The sequence below is a fragment of the Neolamprologus multifasciatus genome, chromosome 22 (assembly GCF_963576455.1).
Source record: "Neolamprologus multifasciatus chromosome 22, fNeoMul1.2, whole genome shotgun sequence".
Lineage (NCBI taxonomy): Eukaryota > Metazoa > Chordata > Actinopteri > Cichliformes > Cichlidae > Neolamprologus > Neolamprologus multifasciatus.
Genome location: NC_140459.1, coordinates 24,824,684 through 24,846,366, shown reverse-complemented (window position 1 = coordinate 24,846,366; position 21,683 = coordinate 24,824,684). Strand labels below are relative to the sequence as shown.

Sequence of the window (21,683 nt, the reverse complement as noted above, 5' to 3'; positions counted from 1 at the left end):
CTCATCTGTTGGGGCTGTGTCATTACATCCAACAAAAATAAGGTTATGAAATAAGATTATCAAAATGCTTCTGTAAGATGACAAATATCTGACATGAGCGACATCACTGGCATTTGAAACCAGTTTATTTTTTCTAATTAGACTCGCCGCCTGCCACTGTGACATTTTTTGGTTATTGCTCACCTCTCATTCACCTGTGGCCAGTCTAAGTTTAATAAGCAGCCTTCGTCATATCCCCTCCACGAGATCCAGATGGTGAATGGGTAATGGATGATGACTGCAGACAGACAGATGAACGCAATACACATCCTCGCCGTCGCGTGTCGAGTTATTTGTGAGCACCATCTGCTGGAGGAGGCCAAGTAATCATTTCCTGCGTGTGTGGCTTTTCTTTACGTCGTTATTACCCCGCTTCAATTCTGAGTCATGTTTTAAAACTCCATCACACAGAAAGGGAAAAGAAATCCTATTAATAAATTATTGTTTGATGACTTTTTATTTGGAAAAACCCTGATTACATGCTCACCCAGATACTTACAACGATGTGTGGTTCTTGGTTAAAGCACTACACATGGTTCATCTACACATGACATTATAGTGACTGTGAACAGTATATATATATACAGTGTGTAAGACAATGCTATTTTTTACAAAAAAGATATCTTAAAATCAGGACTTTTAAAAATAAATAAACACAAGTGCAAACTATGGTTGTGTGAGCGCCTTCGGACCTGCATGACAAGGGAAAAATCACAAAACACAAAAGGTTGAGGCACTGTATTGCTTCACTCTCTGATAAAACCATAAAACAATAAGGGAAAAATAGCTGAAAGCTTCCAACCACGATAAAGCAATCCCTCAGTGTATTGATCTCTCCAGTTCAGTGGAAGTACCATCAGCTTTACTGTCTAACGGCCATTTAGAAAATGAAACTGAAGTACCTTTAACACTGGCGTGAAATCTATTTGATGATTTAGTGAAAGTGACTTGTCAGACTCTCACTTAATCCCTTCAAAAGAAAGGAGAGAGAGACAGAGGATGACATATTTTATGAATTCGGTGTACTTTTTTTAAAACCACTTATGAAATTTTTATCTGCTAGTATTGAAGTAGAAAGGCATGTTTCTGTGCTACAGTGACTACAAATAGCCAGCCAGTGCATGGAAGATTTAGCAGAGTGCACCTGTGTGAGTCTGGATGTGCGTGGGATTCTGTGGATGTGTTTCAGAAAAGGCAAGAGTGGGAGTACTACATCTAGCCAGCAGAGTCAGTCTCCAAAGCAGGAATCCGAGTGATATTTCAGTAGCTCGCTTTCAGTGTATTCTGTTTTAACGGGTCAGTTCACCCAATTATGTAAAATTAAGTTACATAAAACTGGCTTTGTGTGTCCAGAATTTTAGATATCCGAATATTAGAGAGTGAGCAGAGATTACAGCAGCTCTATAAAGAGTGCTTTGACTTACATGCAAAACTCAACATGCTAACAATGACAAGGAAAGACTTCCAGATGCTCAAAATCATTTCATAGGGGGTGCTTGTGCATCCATCCATACATCCTCTGCCTCCTCCGGGTAGGACTTGTCATCAGGTGATCCTATTCAGATGCCTGAACCCCCTCAACTGCCTCCTTTTGATGTGGAGTAGTAGTCCTCCAAGTCCCGCCTGAATAACTAAGCTCCTCCCCTTATTTCTAAGTGAGACCCATTTCTGCTGCTTGCATCAATTCTTTATGTCACCACAGGGTGGGAACAGCTACCATTAAGGGTTCCTCCCTTAATGGCATGTAAATGCTATAAATTCTTTCCTGATCAATCCGTGGGCATTAGAAAATGACAAAATATTTATGTATATTATTAGCTTCCGATTAAGAAAACTTTAAGTAAATGCGTTTTTATTTCGGTGCAGACATATTGTCAGTTTTCCACTTTAGATTAATAAGAAGCATTTGTTGCTCATTGACATGGAAGAAACTAGTTACCGTCTTAAGAGTTAAAGTCAAAATAAAGCTGAGGTGGGTGTGTTTGTTTTCAGTTTTGCAGGAATTCAGGCAAAAATTGAAACTCAGACCTGTTGCAGCTAGAGAGAAGGTGAGCCTCTCCATCAATTTTAGTTAGTCTCATCATTAAAACCAGAACTACAGCAGGTGTTCGAAATATAAGCAGCTGCATGTATTATTCAGCACCTTCCCACTGTCTATCAGAAAACGGACTAAGTGTTTCTTCCTAGACCCGTCCTGTGAGATCCAATCAAATTCACATTTAGCACTCTTGGCTTTTAGAAGCATGACGTACCTGAACGGCGTATTTAAATGACTTTTTCCCCCTAAAACTGCATTAGCCTTTTCCCCTTAATTTTTACATCATTACGGCGTATTAAAAGAGTTCGCTTCTCGAAGAAAAACACTTACTAATTTTTATAAAAATGAAGATGAATGCAGGTGACGTGGGAGCACTTGTTTTCAGTTCGGCAGGAATTCTGGCAAAAATTTTAATTCAGACCTGTTAAAGCTAGAAAGAATGTAAGCTTCGTCATCACCGTTTAATTTAATTTAATAACTGAAAGTCTTTAAATGTCACTGTTCAGTGCTTACACAGAGGAGCCTCCAATCTGTCCGGTCATTTTAGCAATATCTCAAAATCTGGGCACACAAAAGCAAAAGTACAGCACAGACAGTATAGAAGATGTTGCTGTTGTAGTTTGGATGAACTAACCCTTTAAGTTATTTTTCTCTTCGTTCAAGCGTGAATCACCACTGTAAAGCACTACAGAGGTGTAGTGTTTGTGTAAAACTGTAGCTGTGATTAGAAATAGGTCAGTAGTGCCATGTTGCTGTTGTACAGTGTGGATATATTTATGGGCTCCAGGTGACTGATCAACAGCCAGTCCTTGGCCCTGCTGGGCTCCTACTCATCTACCCTGTTGGCCAGCAGCTATCCAGGCTACTCTTGGGGCCCTGGGGCTTTCATGACCATGCTGGCTCCAACCATGCCTGGATAACTCCGGTTCCTCCTCATTCCATCAGGTCCAAAAGGGGAGCCAGATCTACGCAGTCCACCCAGAGGCCCTAGCATGGGACCAGGGCTCATCGCTCTGCTTCCGGGGGCTCCAGCCACACCCAGCCGCTTCACCTTGTCTACCAGGTTCAGATTGTGGACGGCCACGCTAACGTCTGTTTGGCTTTCACAGTCCCTCCCTCGCTGCCTGCCTCTCATCCCCCCTGTCACCTCCTTCAGGATGGAACGGGCTGGTTTGGAAGCCAGGAAGTTCTCATAAGAAGGACTCTTGAAGTCAAAGCCAGCAGAGCTTGGCACAGCTGAAGCTCCCTGTCTTGTGGGAGAGTTTGGAGGGGTCGAGGGCCGCATAGGATCGGGATTAGGTGTTCGGTTGGGGGCAATGGAGGTGCTTAATAGGACTCCTCCGCTGCCCTGACCCTGCTCCAGGCCCTGGCTCTGGTGATACACAGCTGCTGAGATTCCTCTCTCCTGGAGAAGACGTACCAACCCCAGGGAGGTGCTGGTGGTGCGTGTAGCATCTCTGCACAGACATGAGACAAAATACACACATAATGTCCTTTCTTAAAGGAACAGTTCACACCAAACTCAAATGCATATAGTTTTTCTGCTGATTATTTATCCAAATAAACAGCCAGCTATAACCAAGGAACTACAACTGTCAACCAAAGGAAGCATTCAGCCCGACAGAGAGGGAAGGCATTAATGCTTACAATACCACAAGTCTGTGATCTCATGCAGTTGAATGCAAACTTACTTTTTATATGCACTCAATTAAATATGACATTATATAAAATATGAAATTAGCTAAAGCAATCTTTTGATTTTACTTTGTCTTTTAAATAAAAAGGAAAATGTCAGAATATGCAGTTTCTTGCCTGAGGTTAGTTGAGGATTCAGAGGGCCTGAGACTGAGCCTGCGGGACGTGCAGGGAGTAGCAGCAGGAGTACCCAGCAGAGTGCTGGTCATCACACAGGAGGACGATGCAGGCACTGGGTTTAAACTGGAGGGAATGAGAAGATTTCATCTAGGTTAACAAAAAAAAAATATATATATATAAATCACACTTTCAGATGGTCTCATCATTAAAACCAGAACTACAGCGGGTGTTCGAAATATAAGCAGCTGCATGTATAATTCAGCACCTTCCCACTGTCTATCAGAAAACTGACTAAGTGTTCCTTCCTAGACCCGTCCTGTGAGATCCAATCAAATTCAGAATGAGTGCACATTTAGCACTCTTTCGGCTTCTAGAAACATGATGTATCTGAACGGCGTATTTAAATGACTTTTTTTAAGAACTGCATTCATTTATTTCCCACTTAATTTTTTATGTCACTACAGTGTGTGAAATGGCATTAAGTGCAGTTTTAACTTTCTAAAAGGGCGCGCTTCTCGAAGAAAAACATTTACTAATTTTTATAAAAATGAATTACTCGATTTTTTTTTTTTATTGTAAGGTAAAGACCCTACAATAATACAAAGAAAACTCAGAGCCAGAGTTTCATTTTAAGCGTATTTATAAGACCATTTTTAGCAGAAAAGCTCAATTCTGCAGAAGTCAGTTATAGGTAAATTTAGTCAGGGTCACTCTAAAAAGAAAAAAGATATTTCCATGTGCAACGATGTCTATGGCTCTGGGAAGCAGCCATAAGCCCCCGGCTCTGAGTAGAGTAGCATTAAAAGGTTATGCTGGGGAGGAGGTGGGTTACAAAGCAGCATGCACATGTGCACCAGGTATAGGCAGGCTAAAGGAGCTTAAAGAGTGTGCCCATAGTGAGAACTGTTATTCTCATTGCCTGCCTGAACTAACACTATGTGTGACTTTCGGTGGCTCGAATAATAACAAAGAGTCGACTCTGATCACAGACACTTAATGATGCCACTCACCTTGGCGTAACCCGCGTCTGCTCATCAGTTGGATGGAGGATCCGGCAGGTTGTAAAGGTGTAAGTGGAGCTGGTGTGAGCCATGCATTTACCTGGGTAGTATGCAGCTGGAAGTCAAACACACACAGCCCGTCACTGTCAGTCAGCACATTTTAGCCTTTTGTACATGTTCAACAATGTGGAAGTATTTATGCACTATACTGCCAGAAGTGTTTGCTCACCTTCACACGCATATGAACTTGAGTGAAATCCATTCTTAATTATACTTTTGGCAGTATAATGTATTTAGAGTCAATGAAAATTTACTATATGTCCTCACCCAGAGCATCGGTGTTGCTGAGGTGTGGTGATGGTGATGGTGAGGGCGGAGAAGGTGGGGCCAGGGTGACTGAAGGCTGTACGAGGTTGGCGTCATTTGTACTGGAGGTGGGGGCCACTGCCGGTGAGGCAGAAGCTGAGGAGGTGGGAAGATTTTGGAAGTATTGCTCTCCTGGTTCATCCTCCTCAAAGCCGCCCCATGGGTACGCCTTAACACAAACAAAGAGCCATGCAGGGAAGGGAGAGGAGTGCTTTACAGGTGATAAGGTTTGATTCTCGTTACCAGAGGATGAGCCTAAGTTTAAACCAATACAGTGGTACATGTAATCAACGGAGATGGTTTAGCGTGAACACAACAGATACACGCAGAGAAACCTCACACACAGACCTGCTCCAGCTCTAGTTCTAGAGGTCTGTAGCCCTTTGACACAACTCCTGGCCTGGCGTCCAGGATCACACCCAGGTGAGGCTGGGCTAACTGCTGCCAGTGGTGCAGAGTGGCAGATCCTGGTGGAGAGAAGTGGATTTAACTTAATGTACTTAACTCCACCTGCACCATCTCCAAACACACAGACAAAAAAACATTTAGGGGAATATGAAACTTTTTCAACTAGCTGCTTTACCTTCAGCAGATGTTTTATACCTTAAATCTCCTGAAAATACTTGTTAGCATTTTAAAAGGCATTCCTATGTTAACAGGTTTTAAGAATTATATGTAACTGAGAAGTAACTAGCAGTAACAGCAACAAAACAGATATTGTGCACACACATATCTCAGAGTGTCAGCCAGTAATTCATGCAATTAAGAACAAAAAGTATTTTAGATCCTTTTCTCTAAAGAGCTCATCCATTCAATAAAAAAGTGAAGATGAAGCTAATACTATAAGTGAAGAGGATGGCAGAGAAAGGTGAATGTCAAAAAGCTATGAATATCAGAGGAATGATATGAAAAGGAAATTAAATGGAGGAGCAAAGCAATATGAGAATCTTTTTATTAAGACAGTCACATGGATTAATGACAGAAAATAAACAGAGACAGCAAAGAGGTAACAGAGTGAGCAGTGAAAAAATGAAAAAGCTTAAAAAATTCTAAGTTACGAATGAATATGGACAGAACAATGTGTATAAATATACAAGAATATATATAAACAAATCCACAACAGCAGGGCTTCTGCATGCCATCTGGGTGTTTGCAAGTTGAAGGGGATAGATTCAGTTTAAATAAAGTATAAAATATTACCAGCAGAGGGCAGCACAGGCCAAAGGAACCTGTTTTGAGTGGTTCTATTCTACTTTGCATTATTTTCTATTGCATACAGAGTATACCATTACAGTGCTGGACGCTCATAATAAACATAGCCAAAGTTTCATATAAAGACCTCAGAGTATGTGCAAATGATCCCTGAAGCTCGCGATTCAGACTTCTCTTAATGGCCGGCAAGAGCAGGTTTCCCTAATTTTGTCAACTTTGACAGCAGTGTTGCCAACTCCTCAGTAAGGAAAATCGCTATTGGTTGTCCTAAAAGTCGCTAGAAGTCGCTAAATGACGTCATCACTTAATTAGCATAATTGGTGAAGCTCATGTTGTAGGAGAGAGAAATAACATTGTGGAAGAGACATAAAGTCAGTAAAAAAAACAGCCTAAATGCATTTAGGATATATTTAGAACTACAAATTAAATTTATTTTAGCAATTATTGTTTTTTTATGTCACAATTCCAACTCTCCTCCTTTATCCAGGCTTGGTACAGGTGTTGTGCCAAAAAGTGATTGTCTGCCAAAAACTGATTTCCAGTGTTTGTGTATTTTTTATGTGTAATATCTTTACGTATGTAAAATGTAATTAAAAAATTATCTGTTTTTTTAAGTATCTTTACAACTTGTACTTACATTATAACCAATCCGGTCCTTTATCCCCACTTAAAATATTTTTACTGAACTATTGTAATATTTGCTGCCATTTCTGCTGTCCTGTTGGGCAACTTACTCTTACAAAACACATTTTTAATGTTAATGAGATTTTTTTACTGCATAAATAAAGGTTATATAAAAGTCACTGCCAAAAACTGATTGCGTCTTCTATCTTGTTACAAGAATGTTGTTTGTGGCTCAAGATGACTTTATGTCATCCATAAGGAATGCATTTTACATATGTTTAACATATTATAGCCCAACAAGTTACTTATAGCACTTTAAATATGAGCAATCGCTTTTTGGCAAATACCGGAAATCAGTTTTTGGCACAACACCGACAAAAGTGACCCGAAATAGGCAGTCTGGCGGAGTTACTTTTTGTGTTTGTTTGTGTGTTTTTAAAGTAGTTTTAAACCTTGTGATCCACAAAAAGTAAGAGTAAAAGAAGAACTGACTGTTATAGTCAGGGCGGGAGCAGCGGCTTCGCTCATGTGCGATTCATTTGCAGTTTGGACGCGTAGGGGTGAACACAGTAGCGGTTTTTGATACGGGCGACACGGGCGGTTTGCCGGGGCGGCATCGTGGTGGGGGGCGGCATCACGTACTCATGCTGCTCCGACATCATGCCAGCGCATATCGGGAATGTCGTAGGCACCGATCGGTTTTCTATCGCCCATTTGCTGGGAGTAAGAGCGCCCTCCGTCTGCGAGGTGCGCCTGCTGCTTGCAGCCGGGGCGGCGGGGGATTCTCTGGCTGGCTGGAGCAGCATCTAATAACCAACTCGCAAAATAAAACAAACACGAAAACACCAGACATTATGATACAGACTTATAATTTCCACCGATGTTTTTTCGAAATTCTATAAAGTGAGCGCGAGAGCCCTCAGTGCGCCTGCTCGCTGCTGAAGTCGAAGTAAACTTTATTGTCATCTCCGCTACATACAGTCCAGTATATAGAGAGATGAGACGACGAGGCTCCAGTTACAGCAGTGCAATTAAACAAACAATATATATAAGAAGATGGGTGTTCATACTATAGTGCAAAATTGAAACCAATGGAAGATGGACAAGAAAGTTCAAAGCCATCAGGTCCTCAGTTTAGAAAAAATAGAAAAGAAGAGGAGGAGAAACGAGCAAATGATACAGGTAAGCAGATGTGTCATTGGATAATGGCAGGTCATGTATCCTGAAACAATCAGAATCAGAATACTTTATTAATCCCCAAGGAAATTATGTGGGTTACAGTTGCTCCAAGATGAAATAGTAGTAGTAACAGACTAAACTCCAAACAATTTATTATGTTACAGATTTTAATATTAATTAGTCATTGTCAATTGTTGATTCTTCCTGTTCTCATTGTATGACAAATTATGATGGCTGTTTGGTAGCCGTTTGCATACAATGCATACTCTCTCTCTCTTCATATGTGTGTGTGTGTGTTTCTCTGGTGAAATTCAGTATTGTTCCGACAACTTCTTCCTTCTCTCACCCCAACCGGTCGCAGCAGATGGCCGCCCCTCCCTGAGCCTGGTTCTGCAGGAGGTTTCTTCCTGTTAAAAGGGAGTTTTTCCTTCCCACTGTCGCCAAAGTGCTTGCTCATAGGGGGTCATATGATTGTTGGGTTTTTCTCTGTATCTATGAAGTGCCTTGAGGCGACTTTTGTTGTGATTTGGTGCTATATAAATAAAATTGAATTGAATTGAAGGAGGGAGTATTCGCCCAGGGCGCCAAACAGGCTAGGACCGCCACTGGGTGAACATGTCCTGTTCTGACAGCAGCTGGGGGCGACTTCTGCGAGAGGACGATCCGCCGCCTATGAGCGCTTTGGCACGGGTTGCTTTTTAGAAAAAAAGTCGCTAAGTTGGCAACACTGTTTGTCAGTAGTTTTAAACCTTCTGTTTGCGAGGGACAACCAATCAGAAGACACGCGCCTTAAAAAGAACAGGCAGGATGCCACAACAGTCCGTTTCTGACAACGGTACCAAGGTTCAGTAAAGATAAATAAGGTTAGTTTGAACTGTGAATCATATAAAACTAATCTAGCACAGAGTCCAGTAATAAATATTTGGCACTGATCTGGAAAAGAGCATAATCTTCTTTAAGGTTAAATCTAAGACACCAGCTCCTTAATTGTACATGCTGACTGAATACTACTGTGACTCTATCACACTGTATAGATCTAAGGTCTGCCTGTTTCCCCTTTTAGCCCCCAATCAGTTCACGAGCAGCAGCCTGTGATTTGGATAGACTCCGTCCTACTTCCTCCGTGTAGTGCATGAGTGCTCAAAGCCACCCTCTGGGCTGGGTTTCTTTGTAATAGCTGTGTGGAGATGCAAAGCTGCCAGACTTGTGATGATGCATCAGAGACCAGAAAGAGTTGAAGAGCATCAGAGACAGGGGCCTCTCTGTCCACTCTTGCGCACTCCTCATCTTCTTGCTGCCGGCTCGGTCTCTAGCCCAACTCCTTCCCCTCTCCCTCTCTATTCCAGCTCCAGTCTTCCTCGTCCATCCCCACACTCTCTCCCTTTCCCCTTGACTGCCATCTTGCCTCCTCTCCCCCTCTGTTCCCCAGCCCTGCCTGCTCCCTTTTTTTGCCCCGGCCCCTCGGTGCCTCTCTCCTTCCAGGTTCCTCCCTGCCTTGCCGTTCGTTCCGTGCTCCCTTTCTACCTCACCTTCGAGTGGTTTGACGATCTGAAGCTTGTCGGGGAGGTAGGGCCCTCGCGAGGCCCAGAGGTGGAGGTTTCCGAGGGACATGATGCTTTCGGATGGGGTTAAGAGACTCTCCTGGCCCAGGGCATCGTGGAGTCCAGGGTGTCCTCCCCGCCGTCGCTCTCGCTCCTCTTCAAAGAAGCGCCTTTCACTTAAATTGTTTTGTCGGCGCAAAGACAGGCGACGCAGAGCAAGCCGCAAGTCCTCTGCCCCACTTGCCTTCTTCTCCTGGCCCTCTGTGCTGTTGACAGAGCAGGGTTAAAACAAAAATCAATCAAATGTTTTAAAATAAAATCATTCTTGAGAAAACTGAGTTTGATTCATGCAGATGACAGCAGCTTATCTCGGTCTTACCTGTCCTGATTGGATGCTGTCTCCATTAGGATGCTCTGCGTTCGGTTATCAAGGGCTACACTTTCTCCACTAAGGTCACCTCCAAATATGCTGGAGTGGGGTGTGGAGAGACCACTCGATTGGGGTGACGTTCGAGCTGACAGGGACTGGTTAGAACCCGGGATGTTGGAGTTGGTTGGAGTCAGAGAACGCTGACGAACTGTCTGGTTAACATTTTTGACCGTCTCAAATACACGTTTCCGATGGACCCTGCACACAGTCAAACATAGGAGTATTATACTGATGCTCTTCAACAGTGGTTCACAAACCTTTTTACCTAAGTTACTCCCAAAGATGGACTCAAGAATGCTTCACCAAGGTTACATTTACTTGAACTCTTAACATTAAACAAATCCCAACTTTAAGTCGAGTGTTTAAAGCGACTAACAATCAGTGAAGAACACCATCCACCATAGCCGTATGAAAAAGAAAGTTTTCTTGTGACACTATGGAGTTCTGTGAAAAACTAATACTCCATGTAGCTTATAGAACCATCAGTAATAACCTGAAGCGATTGTTTTCTCTATGACTTAAGCCATCTCTCACATTGCTGTGGAGGAATTTTGGTCCACTCTTCTTTACAATGTTGCTTCAGTTTATTGAGGTTTCCAGGCATCCATTTGTGCACAGGTCTCTTAAGGTCTTGCAACATAACTCAGTAGAGTTGAGGTCTGGACATAGACTGGATCATTACAAAACCTTGATTCTTTTCTTTTTCATGCTTTTGAACAGTTGTTGCTGTGCCCTAATGCTAAGATTTATCTGTCAGACAGATGGCTGTGAATTATGACCAGAAGTCTCCAGAAAGCAGTGGAGTCCAAGAAGTAGCTTTCGATTTTTGTGCAGTTTCCTAAGCATTGCATGGTTTGAACTTTGGGTGATTTTTTTTGGACGCCCACAACTAGGAAGACTGTAGTACTATGTTAACACATACCCGAATGCTACAGACCAGGAAACTGCCAAAAGAGAGGTACCCACACTTGCTGATGATCAGTTAATCAAGTACACCTGGCTGCAACTTACCCTTTTAACATGGTGTGCTTAGTTTTTCACAGAACTTCATGACAGCGTAGTAGACAGTAGTGTCCATTATTAGTGATTTAATAAGGAATTTCTGTATGATTACCATTCATCAGTTACACTTCATTTCATTACACTTTACATTTTAACCAGTCTTTTCCTATTTTAAGCTACTACTTTATTATAAGTGTATTCATTAGGTTTTGTTACTATTTTTTTAACAATTTAACTATTATAGCTAGCAATTTTAGCTAGAATGATATTTAGCAGTTTAGCTAATCCTCTCCAACTGTATGAGATCTGGTATTTAGCACAAATGAACAGTGTCTGTGTATTTATCTATACAGCTTGCTAAATAGAAGTCTGCTAGCATTAGCTGATAATTTAATACGCCACCTGTTCATCCAGACATGGTAACTTCAGGCTTCTAAAAAAGAACATGACAGTGGCTACAATGCTAATGCTAAAGCTAAACATTTCCAAAAGTCCAAACTCAGTAGGTGAGGTCACAGTGGTTACATTCCTCTCATATACACTGTATTCATAACTTTGACTAGATACTATGCTTATGTACAGTGGCGGTCCTAGCCTGTTTGGTGCCCCGGGCGAACACTCCCTCTGGATTTTGCACACTGGGTTGTGCAAAATCCAGAGGAGTGTTCGCCCATCAAATCATGAATAGATCATGGGATTGGATTTACAATATTACGAAGGAAATGTGCTCTATTTGGAAGCAGCCCCCCCCTTCAACCGGTTGTGTGTGAGACTTTAAATCATCAAACTGTAAATTATAAATTTTAAATTGTTATTGATCTCTTTACCCCTGGTCCTAAAGTGTATATTTATTTTCTTACTCTTCTTATATATATTGTTTGTTTACTTGCACTGCTGTAACTGGAGCCTCGTCGTCTCGTCTCTCTATATACTGGACTGTATGTAGCGGAGATGACAATAAAGTTTACTTCGACTTCAGCAGCGAGCAGGCGCACCGAGGGCTCTCGCGCTCACTTTATAGAATTTCGGAAAAACATCAGTGCACATTATAAGTCTGTATCATAATGTCTGGTGTTTTCGTGTTTGTTGTTTTGTTTTTATTTTGTTTTATTTTGCAAGTTGGTTATTAAATGCCGCTCCAGCCAGCCAGAGAATCCCCCGCCGCCCCGCCTTCACCTTCCTATGCCGCAAGCAGCAGGCGCACCTCGCAAACGGAGGGCGTCCTTACTCCCAGCAAATGGGCAATAGAAAACCAATCGGTGCCTATGCCATTCCCGATATGCGCTGGCTGATGTCGGGGCAGCATGAGTACACCCCCCACCATGATGCCGCCCCGGGCAACCGCCCGTGTCGCCTGTATCAAAAACCGCTACTGCTTATGTATACTTTTAGAAAAAGTTTTGAAAAGACTTTTAGTGAGCTATGCTGGCTAGTTTATCACTTTTTTGACAATTACTTATGCATTTACTTTTCACCGTAGTATATTTATTTTGGCTATCTATTTCTACTGTCTGTCCATTACTTATTGCCAACTCTTTTGATCAAACAATTCCCAAACCTGTTCCCATGTTTGGGAATTGGCATCTAGTATGCATGCATGAATACCTACTTCTGTTCTTCACACTCTGGGTCATCAAGACTCAGCTCCTTCCTCATCGTTCCCTCAATCTCAGCTGCCAGAGAATCCTGCAACATATAAACTTTTAAGAGGGGAAGACAATGCCTACAAGCAAAGAGAGGCACACACACTTTTACAGTAACTCACCATCGGGTACAGTCCCAGCGGGTGATAGCGGCGTGGGGTTCCTGCGGGGTAGTTTCTGTTTCTCAGGTTCTTCAGCTCCTCCTGAGCTTCATGCAACATCTCAATGCACTCTGAGTACTTCTCTTCTAACTCCTGGAGCTGTTGTATTGTAAACACAGCAATTAAACTCACATTCACAGTATTTAGGGAACAAATTGTGATTGGGGACAGAGAAGAAGTTACCTCTGCTGTGAGCTGCCTTTGGGCATCTTTAGCTGCCAGCAGGTGTTGAGAGAGCTCCTCATTTTCCACTGCATACTAGACACACAAATGCAGCTTTGACTGAGCAAACAGCTAAACAGGACAAGACCAGTAAAAATATAACCAGTCAAAGTATATACCTGTGTGCTTATATACTCACAGATTTGGCTTTCTTTTGCAGATCTACTATCTGAGAGAGGAGGTGTGTGATCTCTTCTTGCTGTCGTGATGCGTCTTCAGTCTTACGGGCCAGTTCCTCTGCTATGGCAGAAATCTGAAGACTGGACAACCCTTAAAGTTTGACAGGGAGTTCAAAAAGAGCACAGAGAAAAATGAGAACAAAATGTGTCGAGAACAAACATTTTTCTGCACTGCACATAAAATATAAATGAAATCAGAACACTTCAAATTTATATTTAAAGTGCAATGAAACACTGAAATAAAAACTTTTAAAAAAAAATTTTTAAGGTAAAAAAAAATAGTCATTTTGACTTTGCTACTGCTAACTTCAAAAACAGGGGCATGCAGTACAATTTCTGTACATTCACAACAACAGTCAGCTCAAGGTGCTTTACATTGCACGACAGAGACCCTACAGTGTTAGAGAGACAACCAACCAACAATCAACTGATCCCCCATGCATAGAAGCTTGATTCCACCACTGAAAAAATAAAACTGCCATCCATTACTTGAAATTTGAAGTTATTTTCTCCAAATTTCGAGTTATGGAGGGCATTTTTTTTTGTTATAAACAAACTGTCATACATCTGTGAGCGACCACTCTGACAGTGGAAACAAAAAACTCCCTTTTAACAGGAAAAAACTCCAGCCAGGCTCAGGGAGCAGCATCCATCCATCCATTTTCTTCCACTTATCCGGGGCCGGGTCGCAGGGGCAGCAGCCCAAGCAAAGAAGCCCAGACCTCCCTCTACCCAGCCACCTCCTCCAGCTTGTCTGGGGGAATACCAAGGTGTTCCCAGGCCAGCCAAGAGATATAATCTCTCCAGCGTGTCCCGGGTCTGCCCCGGGGCCTCCCGGAAGACCTCATCCAGGAGGCGCCCAGGAGGAATCCTTGTCAGATGCCGAATCACCTCAACTGGCTCCTTTCGATGTGGAGGAGCAGCGGCTCTACTCTGAGCCCCTCCCGAATGGCTGAACTTCTCACCCTATCTCTAAGGGAGAGGCCAGCCACCCTTTGGAGGAAGCCCATTTCCACCGCTTGTATTCACGATCTCGTTCTTTCGGTCACTACCAACAGCTCGTGACCATAGGTGAGGGTACGGACGTAGATCGACCGGTAAATTGAGAGCTTCGCTTTTACACTCCGCTCTCTCTTCACCACAACAGACCGGTACAGCATCCGCATCACTGCGGCCGCCGCACCAATCAGTCTGTCAATCTCCCGCTCCCTTCTCCCGTCACTTGTGAACAAGACCCCGAGATACTTAAACTCCTCCACTTGGGGCAGGAACTTGTCCCTGACCCAGAGTGGGCACTCCACCCTTCCACAAAAAAAATATTTTTTCACTATATATTTTTCAGTCTGTTGTCTGCTCTTCAAAAATGCTGATTAAATCCAATTAAAAAGTAGATATGATTCTAAATGAGTTGCATCATTGCCATAGACAATATAAAAGGTGGATGTAGCTACCATGACATCACTCAATGATTTCTGAAGTACTGCTTTGACGATGCATTTTCGCTGTTACTTTATTGCAAAGCCGCAGATGTGATGAAGAAGAAAAAGTCTCACTATGAAACAACAAACTCGAACTACTACTAACTACTTGACAAGAGGTGACAAAATGTGAAAATGATCAGCTATTGAACTTGGAGTTTCTTACCAAAGATAACCCTTCACAGACTTAACTTTTTATCCAGCATGATCCAAACCAAGTCAAACTCAGCAGGAAAGTGTTTAGAGGTAAAGTCATAAAGCCATTTTCTCATAGACTTTTGGGACAGTTACATATAGGACAGGAAGTCTACCACAGCTTTTGCCATCCAGTAGAATCCAGATTTAAGGCACTTCCACTCTGGCTTCAATATTCTGCCCTGGAAGCTGCAGCCATATTATACACTGTAGAGTGATTGCATTGTATTTTTATTCAAATATTACAGAGCATGCAAACTCTTGGAGGGAGTTGTGTAAAGAAAAACAGGCAATTTCACACACAGAAGCTCCAAAAAAGAAATTGGTGGCAAGGCAAAACTCACTGAGCTCTTTGACACAGTCGTTCACAAGCTGCTGCTCCTTTTCTTCATAAGTTTCGGTCTCTGACTTTAGATGGTTAGCCTGCGAGTAGACGTCCACAATTACACAAAATACTCTGAGCCGTTTCGGTAACTCACCTCCCGTGTTTCTCTCAATACTGCGTGTGATACCTCTGAGCGGAGTGACAGGTTCTCCTCTTCCAGCTCTTTGAGTTTCTTTTGGAGCGTGTCGCTCACAAAGCCTCCTGAAGCAGTTTCCACTTTGCTTTTTTTACCCCTTCAGGAGACGAACACAAATTTTACAATTTTACATTTTAGTACAAGTGAGTTTATATTTTTACACCTGTGAAATGGTAACAGTATTCACACATTTTAGGAGTGACATTAAGAAAGGAAACTAACGTTGGGGAACTGCTGGATTCATCCTCGATCTCTTCAGCTGCATTGGTGTAAAACTGCAGCAGCTCATCCTTGAGGTTCAGCTCATGGTGCAGCTGGGCAACCTGCAGGAGGACAGGTACTGTTCAACACCTGTAGTACCAAAACATTTTTTCCTGGTCTAAATTTCTGTGAGGCATACCTCCTCTGTGATTTGTCCCACTTGTTCCTCCAAATACTCGTTCTGCTCTGTGAGAGTCCGGTTCTTCTTAAGGAGCGACTGGCCAATCTTTGCAGCAAGCTCCAGATCTCTCTCTTTCTATTGGTTGCAATGTAGGAGAAGCAAACAGAGGAGAGGAACATCTCATTATCATTTGGTCTGATTAAAAAAAAGAAAAGCTTCAATTTACCCTCAAAGAACTGGCAAAATTAAAATACCTCACCTCTTCCAACAAACGTGTGACAGCATCAATGTCATTGTAGGTTTTCGTCATCTGGCCCACTCTGTCTGCACATAGCACTGTGGAAAAAAACAAAAAAGAAAACCCAACCGAACATGAAAACACTGAATGACCTTCTGGTCATCCCATCACTTGAGTTGTGATCTGCAAACATGTGTGACTGCATGCAAAAACGGCCCCATTATGTAACACAAAGAGTATTTACACTCTCAGAGGAAGTGGACATGCCATGTATAGCGTGCAACACTTCCATCACCGCTGTTTGGAAATGCACGAGCAGGCGTTAAAGGGGAAAGGGTCGTGTTCCATGGCGCACAGCGTGTGGCTCTGCTGCCGCGGGGGTGGCAGCAATTATTGACTTCAGAGCTCAAATCGATAACGTGCGATTCGATAACACAAAGTTATCGAATCCATTATGGTAAACCTCTGTAATCCTGTTGGTACTCTAAACAACACAAAAACTTCACATTTCTGAAAGCAAATTTAGGTGATGGCACTGAAATATTGATCAGCGCTGGTTTACAGGGGTACAACAGATAGCCGTGGAAATTAGACAGGAGACATGCGTCATCTTAGTGAGGCGAACTAACTAAGAAACAAACACCGGAGCAAAACTATCAGCAAGAAATAATACAGCTTTTCTGCATTACTGGAGCTCTGAAATGATCCACCGCAGTCAGGAAGCAAAGAGGAACAACGACATTCAACAAAAATCAAAGTACTGAAAAGAAACTAATATCCCAATCATTTGATCGCATCTTAACATTGAGCAGTCCTCCGGCCCACACTCATCCCTTTCTGATCTCTGCTCTTGCTGTCCGTATCCTCCACTTGCCTTGATGACAATCGACCGCTGGTCCAAAACACTGATCCATTTGCTTTCTGTCTCTCTCATGCCACTGCTCAGCTACTGTATCACAGGCTTACAGACTATATTACCCTCCACCCACACGGACGTCCCTGTGTTGGTGGAGCGAGAACAAGGTAGGCGGAGAGATGAGAGAGAGCGTGTGTGCATCCGTTTTGGTTCCACAGCTGCGGAGGTGAAGTGGAAGTTGTGTTATGATTGGACAGGCGAGGATGCATTATCCAGGACAGAGTCAATAGAAGTGACTCCCACTTCTCTCATTTTCACCTTTCTTTCATTACCTCACTTCCTCTGTCTTCTGACTCATTCTTTAGCACGGCTGCTAACACAATAGACTGGCAACCCGTAATCAAACTTCCTCAGCAATTAAACATCTTAGCTGTATGCTAAGATGTCAAAGCTGAAATCATCTTTTATCTGAGTAAAGCTCAGGGATGAGTCTATCTGAACTGTAAAAACTCAATCTTAGAAATTATAACTCTACCAATCAATCTCAGATACGCACAAAATAAATAAAGAAAAAAATTCAACAGTGTTTCAGACAACATCCTTCACGTGACACGATCTAACATCTCAGTAAGCCAGTCAGATTCTTCCTCTTTTCATTAGACGACCTAAATTCTTCTTCACATCTTTCCATCGTGCAAGTTTTCCATGTGGGTCAAGGAAAAAGTCATTTGCAAAAGCCATAGGAGAGATTTTACCAACTATACAACCCCAATTCCCAAAGTATTAAGTAAAAATATGAATAAAAAGATAATGCAGCGATTTCCAAATCTCATAAACCCATATTTTATCCACATGAGAACACAGATAGCAGAAAAAATGAAATGTTTAAACTTAACTTAAATTTATTCGATTTGCAGATCAATGCATTCTGCCTTTATTCACATTTTACACACCGTATTTTCATTTTGTCCACTTTTTCATACTCGGTTATTAGAGACAACCATGTGGACAGAAGCTGAAATACCAGCTTTATCCATACAGGACAAAGACAGACGAGACTAGATTAGAATAGAAAACAAACAACCCAAATCTAACATTAACATCTTATTGACGATCACTCTACTCAAATGTATCTGATCTTCAAAATGTCAATCACATCTTCTTGTGTCACGCCCACCAGCTGCACGTCCTCCTTCATCTGCATCTTGATGATCCGCATGTTTGATTTTGCACAGATTTTATGGCGGATGCTTGGTGGCTCGGGTTATACTTTATAAACAGATGCCATCAAAGATTCAAAGAACAATGTAATGCGATGACAGCAAGAGTTAATATTGTTTAATATTGCACATTAATCTTTAATGTGAGAAAGCCTCTGCAGACAGCACTGTCCTTACTCCATAAACCTCTTCTGCCTACTCATAAAGCAGCGAATTAAGCAGAGTGCGGATATGATATACAGGGAGCGCAGCAATTATCCAGAATAAACGAAGATGCATTCATGTTTCAGGGCCAAACAGAAATAAAGGGCTTGGTATCCAAATGTTTTTATGGCTTAACTTTGAGCATTAAGTCAAACAGATTCATAAAAGACATCAAAGAGCTATTTGAAACCTGTCTTGTTCATCTACTGTAGGAGGGGTTCTCAAATGATTTTAAGGGAAAGACCCATAAAGGCAAGTAGAACACCCGAGTACCTCTTTATAACATCTACCCCATTTGAGTGCATGTCAACTACAATTTGTACTTTTTGCTGTCATTAAAATTATTTGTATTCTAAAGCTTTTCGACTGAAACACTTCTGCAATTTTAATATTGATAAACAACGTTTCAGTTTTAACCTGAAACCTTTAAGTAGAGAGTTCTGTTATCATTGCCTTCGCCAGCTTTTCCTTCTTGCTTTCAGTCTGTCTCGGTGTGAAACGTTTAAAGTACTGGTGCGATCGCGCAGACTTACAGAAGTATTTTAGTGTCTCTTCGATCTGCTCGGTGGTCAGGTCGAGCCTGGCCTCAGGAGCGACGAGGGGCGTGTGGAGCCAGTCGTCATGATCGTAGCCGTAGACGGTGTCAGCCCGCAAGCGGTACACCGGCAGCTGCTCCTCCAGAAGACTGATGATCTCAAACTCCGGCAGGTCAGTGCTGTTACAGACATCTGAACATTAGAGGGAGAGAGAGAGAGAGAGGGGATGAGGATGGATGAGACGGGTGGGTTTTTTCTCCACTCATTCCCTGCGTGACCACAGCGAGTCAGGTTTGTGATGGCCGACATTAAATCTGATCAAACATTTGAAAGGCAGGTTTACGTTTAATCGGAGACAAAAAATATTCTGCTAAAATAAAATTAGATAACTCTTTACAAAACTCTCTTTTTTTGTAAGAGGACCTGTTTTAAACACAGCCAAGGTTTCAAATAAAGACATCAGACAGCACACGGCTCTGGCCCCTGGACACCTGTGGGTTCAAAGCTAATGTTTACGCGGAGCAGCCAATCAGGTGAAAGTTGGCTTAAAGGAAGGGGGTCTTGATCTGTCAATCATGCAAAGCTACTCTAGTAGAGTCCATGAATGAAACTATGGAGCTGGAATTTAACATAACACGTCCTATTTAATGTGAAATATTTTGAAAAACAAGCAATACTGTACTTTAAAAACAAAAAGAAACACTTGTGCATTTTAACTTAATTATGACTGCAAGCTTAGATTGGTAAAAGACTAGTTTCACCAACTGGTATCACTTTACTTTGATGCATGGCTACATCCATGTGCAAATTGTGGAAAAGTAACTTCTGTTTTGAAAAATTACGTTTGGAATTGCACATATAAAATTGCTTTTTTTTAAGAAGGAGAAGAAGAAGAAAAAGCAATACTTTATTAATGAAACTATTTTTAAAAAAAAAGATTTACTAGAATAGTAATTTCAACACTGTCACCAGACGGTGAGCTGCATACTCAAAATTTTGTTGCAATATTTGGACTTTTGGATGATCTGAGTTCTTCTGCACCTGTGATGGTTTCGGCGTCCCTGCAGTCGGGAGGCTCCGGACGTGTCTCGGGCTGGTTGTACTCGCCCTCGCTCACATACTGCTCCTCGTGGTTGTGCCGCCGGTCGGGCTCAGGCTCTGACTCCGGGTCCTGGGACAAGGAGGGGGCTGGGGAGGCCAGCTTGGCTCACCTCTCGCTAGCGGAGAGAGACGGGGGCCATGGAGCTGGAGCTCCACTGTTGTAACGGTGACACGGGACAGACGATAGACAGCAGACACAGACACCTGCAGGGGACAGAAGAGAGGAGAAGGAAAGACCTTTACTTTTTCTGCTGCTGTGATCCAAAGTCCATTTCAATTAGTGTGTCTCTCTTTCCCTACAGACTCTTTACCACAAGTGCTGCTGCTGACTCTGCAAAGTGCTTCCTGCCAACAAGCTGCATAAAACCACAGCCTACCCACTGCAGACACCAGGTTTCATAAGTTGCAAGACTTAAATAAAAACAGACGGTGGTTGGAGGGGAACATTTATGCTTTTCTCTATTTCCTGTCATATATACAGTACAGTAGTGGATACCCATATGAAACATGGCCAAAGTTTCAAATCATGAGCTCAGGATATGTGCAAATAATGTCTGTGGGTCAAAAGAGTGGGCTTCAGACCTCTAAACTCTCCATTTCTAACACTTTTCCTAACATCTCCAGTTGGTGTCAGTGAGAGTGGACATCTCTGGTACAATCATCACAGGCATCCAGCTCTGGCTTGAATCACATAAGCTCCACCCACCTGCTTTTAAACCTTCTGTTTGTGAGGGATAGCCAACAGGAAGAAAAATGGTGCAAAGGCCTTGTGTAAGAGCTGTAAATCATGCAGATCTACTCCAGCAGACTCCAAATAAATAAAAATAAAATCTGGAGCTGGAAATGAGCATAAGAGGTCCCCTGTGCAGCTCTTTATAAAGACAATATACCAAAGAAGAGAAGAAAGAGTGTTCTACCTAATCGATCCAGTAACGTTAAATTAAAAGGACAAACCTTTTAGCTTCAGCCTATTCCAGCTGACCTCACAGTCACCTTAGACGGCCTCTTTCGCAGTCACACACTGTACTGGGATCCCTGTCTGAAATAAACACACCGGTGCTCATTCACGGTGACCTTGTATATTTCAGTTTGCATCCTGTAGGGATCAGCGTGTCGAGGCAGGGTAAAAACACACATAAGCCAGATGAAACAAATTCACCTGAGCGCCAGATCAAACAGCCGGTGCTGCAGCTCTGAACAAAAATAGAGCCTCACTAAAAGTCTCTGTGAATATGCATGAGTGTTTGTGTGAGCCAGTTGCATGAATAGCCGGTTACCTCTCTTAAGAGAGACATGTCGGTGCAGAAAGTGTATGTGTAAAGGGAGGGACACACGGGCAAGCACGGGTCTCTGTCATCACTGTAGCTGCAGTGCAACCTTGGAACGTCTTTCCCATTGCAGCAATCTGAAAGCTGAACTCACACTGGTCACTTTGACAGCAGCATCTTATGGGAATTTATCTATTTTTAAAAACCTCACCACATACTCTGTGGATGAAAG

The 21,683-nt window shown here is 42.5% G+C and overlaps 1 protein-coding gene across 3 annotated transcripts; it reads right to left on the bottom strand.

The window, feature by feature from the left end:
* Positions 1-477: 477 nt before the first annotated feature.
* On the bottom strand, positions 478-20,288 carry trak1b (trafficking protein, kinesin binding 1b). 3 transcript variants are annotated; one of them, XR_014871862.1, is made up of 18 exons: positions 17,141-19,057; positions 16,288-16,364; positions 16,047-16,163; positions 15,869-15,969; positions 15,638-15,743; positions 15,470-15,548; positions 13,413-13,543; positions 13,235-13,309; positions 13,013-13,150; positions 12,857-12,933; positions 10,195-10,443; positions 9,804-10,081; positions 5,608-5,726; positions 5,221-5,428; positions 4,903-5,008; positions 3,890-4,015; positions 1,751-3,534; positions 478-1,662 (listed from the first exon to the last, which is right to left on the bottom strand). XR_014871862.1 is itself a non-coding variant. In XM_085148064.1 (18 exons), exons 3-18 carry the CDS (start codon positions 16,336-16,338, stop codon positions 2,940-2,942), a joined length of 2,556 nt encoding a protein of 851 aa, XP_085004190.1. In that variant the 5' UTR covers positions 16,339-16,364; positions 19,080-19,274; positions 20,124-20,288; the 3' UTR covers positions 478-2,939. The 3 variants fall into 3 exon arrangements, 2 of the variants coding, with proteins under 2 accessions (XP_085004190.1, XP_085004189.1); XM_085148064.1 differs by lacking the exon at positions 17,141-19,057 and adding exons at positions 19,080-19,274; positions 20,124-20,288 and having other exon boundaries at positions 478-3,534; XM_085148063.1 differs by having other exon boundaries at positions 478-3,534.
* Between the last annotated feature and the right edge of the window lie 1,395 nt (positions 20,289-21,683).